General features: G+C 36.6%; 1 protein-coding gene across 1 annotated transcript; it reads left to right on the forward strand.

Annotated features, from left to right (window-relative positions):
• The first annotated feature begins 5,020 nt into the window (after nucleotides 1-5,020).
• Nucleotides 5,021-9,392, forward strand: gpr183a (G protein-coupled receptor 183a). The gene is made up of 2 exons (XM_081369287.1): nucleotides 5,021-5,182; nucleotides 6,025-9,392. The coding sequence occupies exon 2, from the start codon at nucleotides 6,042-6,044 to the stop codon at nucleotides 7,140-7,142; it is 1,101 nt and encodes a 366-aa protein (XP_081225413.1). The 5' UTR covers nucleotides 5,021-5,182; nucleotides 6,025-6,041; the 3' UTR covers nucleotides 7,143-9,392.
• Nucleotides 9,393-10,894: the final 1,502 nt, after the last annotated feature.

Raw genomic sequence — 10,894 nt, forward strand, 5'->3', positions numbered from 1 at the left:
TTTTACATAATATGGAACATTTTAAAGTGTCAGATTTTTTGGATAACTTTCGTGGAGGGACAGAAATCTATCAGATTTCATTAAAATATCTTAATTTGTGCTTTGAAGATGAACAGAATTCTTATGAGTTTGTAAAGACATGAGAGTTAGTAAATGATGACAAAATGTTTGTTTTTTGGGTGAACTATCCTTTTAATTATTCATATTTTCTTATTTTAATATGGAATGTAGGCTATGATGTGCAATTTGGAACATTTTGCTATGTTTTCTGTTAACAAAATGTTAACTGAGCAGTGATTTTCTGTTGAAACACTGTTAACTTTTATAAAGCGGTCATTTTAAAAGCAGGTTTTGTGCTCAGGTATTGATCCACATTCCACAATATTTTTAAACTGTACCTTACCATTAGCACCCTGACATGTTTATAATATATATGACTATAATATAATAACAGTTGTCTACACACAAGAGACACATTAGACATGTGATATTTTTAATTCCTCCTAGGAAGTTTGTATTTATACGTTGGGAAGTCATAATTACTATGTCAGGTGAATTCAAATCACTTTGGTCAAAGCAAAATGATGTACTTTTTCTACAAAAAATACTACTTTTTGATGAAAAAAAAGAATATGCGCATCAGGTGTGTTTATATTTTTATTTAATTCATGAAGGTGCCGTAAACTAAATCGTAATACTATTAAATTGTATTTTGTACTATAGCACCTTAGATAGTTCTATTGTAAAATCAAGCAATAATAATAATTTCATTAATGTTTTCCCACTGATACCCCCCTCCCCCCTTAACTCTGGGTTCAAAGAAAATTCAGAGATTGCCACTTGTAATTACAACTTTGTGGTGGAATTAATTTGTTCATACAGTATGTCAGTAGGCTACAATATTTCTAGCATTACTCAAATGCACTATAACTTAAAGGGGTCATGAACTGGATTGTTTTATTATTTTATAATGTTGCCTGGGGTGCCCTTATAATGTTAGTATGATTTTTTACATCAAAAATTGTCATAATTTATAAATAAAAGCCATTTTTCCAAGCCTGATTTCAGCCTCAGATTTGAACGCTCCGTTATAAGGGGCGTGTCTGCTCTGAGAGTGCAGTGCAAACGCCCACTGCTGTGATTGGCTGACATGCTTGCATATGAAATAGCTAGTATTACATGAACTCTCTCGAAAACTTTTACTACGTTTTTACTATTACAGCTATCGAGATTAACAAATCGTGAAAAGTACCGTTTAAAGCATTATATTTAAATCTATTACATAGCATGAAAGGTTGCAGCATGATGAGCACTGACTGAGCAGATGACAATAAAGATCTTATCATTGCAACGCAATTTTTGCACTCTCACAAATGCTTACACCAAATCACAATGCAAACACGATGTGAATACACAGTAAGAGCATCGTTGTGTGGTGTAACAGTGTCATTATTACATCACGAGTTTGGTAAGTGTCCAGAGAAGCTCTCGCGGCTCGCGCTGTGCTGTTTGATTGACAGCTTGGGCGATTGGAAAGGGATCGTTCTTTGATCGCTTTCTGTATATAATTTAATAACAGTTTAAAAAAGAGTATTTTTATAATACTACGAGAAATTATGTGAAGTTGATCGTTTAGTCACTGATGCAAACAGTATTGAACGATTTTAAGAGAAAGATATCTGAACTTGAATAATTACACATCAGAAATCACTGATCGCAGATCAGGCATTAGAATACACATGGTTACTTACATGTTGCTGGCAGATCCGTGTCGGGAAATTGTGATTGACTGATTTAATAAAGTTTAACCATGCTGGAATCCGAAGGAAGCTTATGCAGACTGTCTTCTTCCACAAACAGGCACTGCACAATATTTAGTAAACAGCATGTTTATTGCTTGGAAGTAGCTCAATCCGGTTTATCAATCATCATGTCATCCTATGTTATTTAGCATGTTAGGGCGAATCGGTGGGCGGGGCTAAACAGGCCGTGTTGAAGTAGGCGTTGATCTTCTTTTGTGGAGGCCGTGTTTTATCCTCTTTGACGTCATAGTTCCCCACTTAGAAAAACGAGTCGTTTGCTGAGCCTGATGTCTATAAAAGCTTTTACTGGACTAACAAGGTAGTTTTCAGCTCTGAAACTTACAGGATATTATTATAGTATGATGATCTCTTATATGTCAAAAGCTCAAGGAAAATTTAATTTCTCAGTTCATCACCCCTTTAAAATCTCACATTGTAGAATTTTGATTGAACTTATGATTGACACCAAAATGTGTCTTGGTTTGGTAATTGAGTTAGCTCAAAAATGTTGCGAAACTACTAAAACATTTTGTGTTGTAACATTTTTGACAGTTTTTTTTTTTTTTTACAGAAAACAAATACAAAAAAGTGAGTAAACACACACAAAAAAAAACATTTTTTAGACATATCCGTTTAAAGAATCATCCAACACACACTGTGCCTCTTGATGCAAAGCTATGAGGCAAGGATTTAAATTCAAATCAAAAACACAAAAAATGTTTCCAACATACAAATCTTTTATTTCCTTAAGCTGTTCAGCAGGGCTTGAAACGGATTTCCTCTTTCTAACAATTCACGAGTCTTTGACACTTCATAAGCTCACTAAGCTCACTTCATAAGCTCACTGGCCAACAAGAAAAAAGTAAACCTCAACTGATTGTTAACCTTTATCTCTGATATCCTGAAAGCAGACAATTTGCTTCACATTTCAATACAACCCGCATTGAATTTCAAGAAAAGAATCATCATCATCTGTATTATCTTTTAGAAGAGTCTCACTATAAGGTGACTGTGAAACTTAAACCGATTCTGTGTCAATAAGTCATGGGCAAAACCAAAAGTACATTGCTGACACTCAAAACACAGAGCTCTCTTTTGCTATGAGTCAAAACTGAAACTTTTTAGTGTGCTTAAGATATAAAACAAATTCAGCTGTCTTTTGCCACTCTCTGTGGTGTTTGTGACCCAGATATTGTCATGACAAAAATACAGCAAGGAATTTATTGTAAAATATTTGTATTGACATTTTGTTTTTTACATGACTCTAAGAGGAACAAATCTGTCTGGTTTTTCATATGTGTTTGACTCATCAAGCCACACACTGTCCTGTTCTTCCTTTCAGACACAGACTTAGACGCTGGCTCATGAAACACTAAGAGATGTGCAGAGAGTGTTTTATCCAAAGTGACTAACAGCACACTTTTGATATATTCAATCTTTAAGCAGTAATATAAAATGAAGAGTCATGCTCAAGCGGATCATGGACCAACCCTTGATGGGTTCAAAACTACAACCACCCCAACTAAACAAAGCTAAAATAATAAAATGTGCCAATGAAACAATATGCCTGTAAATGACTTCACTTACAATATGACTTCAACAGTTGAAGAGAGTTTGGAGCCCTCAGTGGGTGTGAAAACCACCCTGAGACATATGAAAAACATCATCGGGAAATAGTTAACAGCTATATGCAGTGCCCTTGATGTGAGAAGTTATTGCTTACACATTTGAAAAATGTGTTTTTGAGGTGTCACCTCGGGTGTGCAGAAGCAACAGGTGCCACAGTACTTTTGGAACAGGGGTCAACATGTAGACAGCAGAAACTGAAGCCATTTATTTCAGGTTTCCTGTTTATCACAAACTGTCACAGGTTTAATAAAACAAACATCTCACGTTTAAGATATTCGTGGAAGAATTTGACTTTGTAATTGGACATTAAATAATTCTCCAAAGTTAGGACCCAAACTTTAAAGTTAGACTTTTTGTGCATAAAATGTATATAAAACATTTTTGTATATAAAATAGGACTCTGCCCATTGAGGATCGCAGTTGTTTTGTAAACGTTCTGTCTAACCAACCACAGATCTACGCAGGCGAAAGGTGACCTCACAGGAATAAATTAGTCATTGCTTTATTTACTTTAGCTCTACAGTCCATGTGCATAACATGGAGTGAAGATTATTTGATTGCACACATTTAAAGAGTGTTTAGCAGAAAAAAGAACGATTTCTCAAAAGCCACATCCTCTCAAAAGTTAGGATGGTAGCTTTGGTGACAGCAGCGACCAGTAGCCGGAAATAACATTTTCAATTTCTGTTTGTTAAAAGTAAGCTCTGAAAGTATTTTAAACACTGTTAATTTAAAAAAATATATAAAATAATAACAATAATTTTTTTTTTTTTTTTTTTGTGGATGTCTTTGTCCTTTGTCATCGATCTCATATGTATGACTGAGAATATCCTCATTTGTTTCATTTGATATTAGAACAAAATCATGGAATGCAACCTGTATTCTCAACCTTTACGTCATACGTTATACTTGTCTCATCCAGCTACTGTAGTTAAGTACAACCACAAAGCAGGCATTAGTGTTATTTGATTCATCAAAATTTTGTTTTAAGTGGTTGTAACGAATGCCAACAGGTGCATATAGGATGTTTCAAACTAAACAGGGAAGTCTTTCAAAAGCTTGCAGATGTACATTTCAACTTCTAACAATAGAACGAAGAACTGTGCACTTTCACAACTGCTGGCACACCCAATAATGTTGCAAACCGCATGATAAAAATCAAAATAACACATTTTATTTAAACAGATAAAAAATGTAACAACCCAATTCACATATAAAATTATATACTAAATGAAGCTGGATTCTTTCCTGCTCATAAATTCATGTATACAAATAAGTTTTAAAAAAATAACAATAACAATAATATATATATACAGTATATAAATATATACAGTATATAATAATTAACTCTTTCTTTTCTACTGATGTTCTTGCCAGTTTAGTAGCCAAATGAAATTATTAAAGTAACACTTAATAAGGGTTATTAAGTTCTGATTAGTTTCTTTTTTTCTGAAACCACAGTGGAACACGTGTAGGATGGCAATTAACATGTGACAGTGAGAGGTCCTCAGTCAAATGAGAACTTCTGAGAAAAAAAAAAGAAAAAAAAAAATGGGCAGATCTTGATCAGCAATACAGGAAATTATGTCAGTCGTCATGGTTACAAAAGCAGACTGGAAACAGTATTTCATCGCTCAGTTGGGGTGTGCTAGAAAACGTGGTTAATGCTGGACCAGGAGGTGCCACTTTTGACACTGCCATGATCAGTTGACAAAACAGAAGCACAAAAACTGAACCAAAAGAAAGTGTTGGTAAGTAGATCCGTTTTTATAATAATCTTTTTTGAAGTATTCATACTTTGTATATATATGTATATTTGTATATAAAGTAAAAAGATTAATGTGAATACTAATGGAAATATCCATTCTGGTTTGCTGTGTTGCTTCAGAGCATGCGAGTACTGAGTGTACTGGAACATGGATGAAAAGATCCTACTTCTGACTCATTAACATGCTGCAAATCGTGATTAAGTCTATGAATAGCAAGGTTACCACTAAACAGTGAAAAAAATATGAATTATTGCAGCATGCAAAAGCAGTATATTCTTTTTTTAAAGCAAAACTTGGATTTACCATTAAAATTTACTGAAAACTTTCTAAAAGCAGTTATTGGCTTTGCAGAAGTACACTAGCCATTACACAATCACCATTACCCCATCACAGAGAATTGTTTTCTACCCAGACATGTTTTTCTTGCAGTCAAGGTCTTTGTGAGGGTAATTCGGGCAGTTGTAGGACTGACAGGAAACACCTTTTGCTGCTCCAATGGAGCACGGTGCTCGTCTGGACCTCTATTCTAAGCATGTGCGCTGATGATTGACATTAAACTTCCTTTCCGTTCACAGCGGTATCACAAACTTCCATACATACACGTACACATACTTTGACTCGTTCATAAAAACATCATCGTAAGGAGTTTGGGGGCGAGCAAGTGCTTTGAAACCACAGGTGGCTTGTGACGTTTCCTTTGCTATGTATGCCCGTTGTAAAAAAGGACACAAAAGATTTGCACTTCCTTAGTGAAACAACACTATGAAACCCGATACAAGTATTGATTGTGATCTGTAGTAATGCGTCTGTTTTCCCTTCTTCAGATTTCATAACTGACCCCATGAAGATGGTAGCAGCCACAAACTCAACTCGCAATGACTCTGACATCTGTGCCAACCTGTACGACCATCGTGGTTGGGCACAGTATTTCCTGCCTGCAATGTATTCTCTGATTTGCATTTTGGGACTGCTGGGCAATGTGTTGGCTTTGCATGTCATTTGGCCTAATTTAAAAAAAATCAACTCCACAACTTTGTATTCAGCCAACCTGGTGGTGTCAGACATCTTGTTTTCAATCGCTCTGCCCTTGCGTGTGGTTTACTATGCTATGGGATTTCACTGGCCAATGGGGGAGGGTTTATGCAAAGCCGTGGCTCTGCTGTTCTACATCAACATGTACGCTGGCGTCAACTTCATGACTTGTTTAAGCGTGGACCGTTTCATTGCAGTGGTTCTGCCGCTGCGCTTCTCCCGCTTCCGGAAGGTTCAGAAGGTGCGGTACATTTGTGTGGCCGTATGGGTCTTGGTGTTGATGCAGACATTGCCTTTGCTGTCAATGCACATGACGAACGACGAGCAAAGTGGTCACATAACATGTATGGAGTATCCCAACTTTGAGAAAATCGACAACCTGCCTGTCATGCTCATCGGTGCCGTGTTGCTCGGCTTCGGCCTTCCTGTCATCACCATCCTGGTATGCTATTCGGCACTGTGCTCCAAGCTCCGCATCCTGGCCAAGTCCAATAGACTGACAGAGAAGTCGGGTCGCAGTCGTAAAGCCATCGGCGTGATTTGCACCGTCATTCTGGTGTTTGTGGTGTGCTACAGTCCATACCACATCGACCTCCTGCAGTACATGATCAGAAAGCTGCGGTACGAGCCAGACTGCTCAGAACTGCACGACTTTCAGATCTCTCTTCACATCACCGTCTGTCTGATGAATCTCAATTCATGCCTCGACCCCTTCATCTACTTCTTTGCCTGCAAAGGATACAAGAAGAAGGTACTCAGACTGCTCAGAAAACAAGTCAGCATGTCCTTCTCGAGCGTGGTCAGGACCTCCCCCGAAGGCTCCTCCAAAGACGTGTTTGGGAATGACAAAATCCACATGAGCTCAAGAAGCAATCAGAAAGAGAGGAGCAGTGTGCTATTGAGTGACTAATGGCAGCACTGTTTTTGAACTATAAACAAGAAGAAGAAATGCAATTGAGTGACTGTATGAGACTTAAAACAACACATTTCTTACCTCTGGATTATTTTACGTTTCAAGCTATTTGTTCTCAGTCGGCAGATAATATTTTGTGATGCTGTTTAAATATTACTGCACATTTGTCTTAGTTCATGATAGAATTTGTTCTGGAGTTTTTTATTTGATCTTTTCCGTTGAGATGACAAAAACACCTGCAGTAAAATGATGAGCAACAGCACTCGTAAAATACCAAGAAACAGTAAACCAGGTGACTCAAACCTGTGATTCCACAGAATGAGATTCCAGTCAGAAATAGATTCAGAATCAATGACTGATTCATTCAGTGATATTGCATCATTAAACACATTGGTCGTCAACTAGTGATGCGCGGGTCAGCTTTTTTTCCAACCCGCGGGTCCCGCTTTTATGAAATTATTTGGCCCGCCCCAGCCCGCCCCGCATCTATTTTTACAACCCGCACCCGCGACCATTAAATAGACATATTAGGCATTGTAATGTAAATGAAAACAGCCTTTATTTCAGCCTGAAAGTGCTTGGAAACATCGCCAACTGGCAATAACAGACGTTTCTGAATATGAACCATAAATCAGGTCATATTAATAAGATAATGATTTAAACATTTTCAATATTTACAAAGTAGCGTTTGTATTCATCTAATTCATCATTCACCTTTTTTTCTTTAATTATGTAAAATCCCGATCTCAATTTCTCCCGCACCTCATCTTCCATCTTCACTTTTATTTCTCCGTCTTTGTTGTTATGGCTGGCGGCGGGAGCTGCTTTGCGCGAGCTGTGTCACGTGACGCCAAAGGTTTAGGGAAATCACGCAAGTTGCATTGCTACGGCCTTATCAAAGAACCTACTAAAATATGATTAGATTGATATTCCCAAATATTAAATATAGGCTGGACATTGCATGCAACATATATGGATTTTTATTTTATTTTGTTTTTAATGACCAGCCCCAACCCGCCCCGCAAATAAAGTGACAATTTCTTTACAACCCGACCCAACCCGACCCGCGGGCTACCCGCGGGACCCGCGGGTTATGAGACGACCCGCGCAATGGCGCATCACTATCGTCAACCTCTACCAATTGAACACATGAATTTGCCTTTACTGATTTAGGGGTGAGCGATATACACGATTAACAGGTAGAAATTTGTCAACAGGTAGAGATTTTGAACTATTGTCTCTCATGACGTTGCTGTGCTGCATGGTCACCAAAGCGTATCGTTTACATTCGTTTTCAAGCATTGCAGTTTAAAAACAAGTGATTTTAAACCATTGAAGCGCAATTAGCAGCGAAAGAGAACTGAACTGATGAAGCTGCTGCATGTGAGAACTGAACCAAGTGCTTTTTGCCGCCTAAATGGATTTGAACGGTTAAATACATATCAAAGTGACCATGTATTTGCAAGTAAACACAGTCATTTATGTCTTAAGTGAACGTAAACAGTTCAGAAAGAAAACGCAGGAGTAGGCTATAATGGATCCGTAAAGTCGGTCTTAAAGTGACAGCATCCAAATTTACCTGCTGTCATTATTAATGCTACTCAAACAACAAAAAAGAGAAAATCTCTCACTGCTCTTGACTGAATCACTTTTGTACCTGTAACAAGAATAAATGTATATTTAATTTACACAGTAAAAACTATGCGTTGTTTTGTTTTTGTTTTTTTAAATAAAGAAATTGGATTACTTTACACATTTTATGTATTATTTCCTTAGTTTTTCATGTAGGTCTATTTCATTTATCACTGTGTACTTGTCTTCAGTAAGCTTGAGTTTACTAGCCTAATATTTTTAAGCTAGTGTTAGTTTTTCTTTTTTTGTGGCTAGTGTTAGTTGATATTGAAAATAGAGAAAAGAATTATGAAATTTCAATGATATCAATATTTTTGACATCATAACCTCATTTAAAGCTAAAATAACTATTGTGATAGCCTATATATCGTTATCGTAAAAAAAAAAAAAAAAATTACTCATATTGTGTGATATAAGATTTTGGGCATATCACTCACCCCTGTGTGAAGATTTTTTGCAAATTTTTTTATGTTATTTAATTTTGACCAAAACTAATAATTTGCAGACAAGCACCTTGCAGTATCTCTGTGGTCCACAAGGGGGTTCACAAGGTAAAAACCACTGTCCTAAAGGACCAGCAAACCAGCCTTTTCAGCAGGGCAGAAGCCAACAGCCAAAAAAAAAAAAAAACACTATAATAATAATAATAATAATAATCCTGGAGATAAAGAGAACATAAAATTCACATAGACTGGTTCAATATTTTCTCGACCATGATCTTACAGCCATGTCAAACTTGAATTCAGTGCAATTACAACAAAGAGCCATAGGAGGGAGACATACAGCAAAAAGTGAAGCAAAACATGAATAGCAAAACATGTCACTTCTTCCTCTTTACACGGGGAACTATATTGACATTTTAGTGTTAAGTTAGTTTGTAATGAAAAACAAGTGGTAATATTGCTTAGAGACACGGGGAGATTAAATTGCTTGCTGTACTAAACTGAATTAAAATGACTTTTCCACCCTTCAGAAAGGCACTAAAATGTACAATTGCAGTAATGTTTACTGCAGACTTATTGTGATTGGTTAGTTGACTGAAAGTATTTAGATTCTGGATTGCATCAAAATACTTGGTCTGAAAACTGGCCAAATAGTTCATCTTCAGAAGGGATGTGAAAGACTGAATTAGAGACACCACAGACAAAAACAGGAAAAAGTTTGAAGACCAATATGTGGTGTCTTGATTAAGACCCCAGAGAAGCAGAACATGCAGAAGCAGGAGGAATTGTGGTTAGCTAAACTTTGCAAAAATGGACGGAAGCTGCTGTGTTGCTTCAAACCTCTTTGAACGGATCCTTTTTACAAGAAAGGGTACACAGTTTGTAAGCTTGATAAAAAAAAAAGTACACTGAAGGCCTAGAAATTCACTGTCAGGAACAGTGTAAAACTTTGTCAATAATTACATCTCAGCAACGAGATTGAGTCTCAAATAACAATTGGCTGATCGAAGTACTTGTTTGGGGTATTATTTGGTGCATGATTAGAAGCTTAGCTAAATTAAGCCACAATTCCACATCATATTAAACCCTCATAGAATGTCATGGCAATGTCATATTTCTTTTTTAACCTTACAGTATGATGTGAAATTGTCAAATAGATTTATTATTATTATTTTAGGGATCACAAAAGACACATTACATCCAAGTTATATTCAATGCAGTATCCAGATGAACTATGTTTTATATTATGTCATCTACATTGAGGTCCTGACCTGTTTAATAATGGCTGTATTTATATTACCTGTTTCAGGGGTGTGACTAGTGTAAGGACCACCCATTGGCCCAATGATGAAATCCAACGGCCTGGAAAAGGTATAATGCGTGTAGGCCTATGTCTTTTCAGCGCTCCAGTGAAGTTCACTTAATTTATTGGAATTTAGTTCTAGTATGACTTTAGCTCTATGCGTAATCTGACTCCAATTTCAAATGATAATCAAATTTAGATCATATTTCTTATCAGAAAATAATCATAAATATTGATTATGAATTAATTTAGATCTTTGATTTTTCTGGGCATCTCATAATTTCAAATATTCGTTAATTACGGACCTAGTGTCACTTTGAGACGTCACGTCGCGAATGTGCGCTCACGATCACAAACTAGCCATTCCTGAA

This window comes from Scardinius erythrophthalmus (assembly GCF_964197995.2).
Source record: "Scardinius erythrophthalmus genome assembly, chromosome: 6".
NCBI lineage: Eukaryota > Metazoa > Chordata > Actinopteri > Cypriniformes > Leuciscidae > Scardinius > Scardinius erythrophthalmus.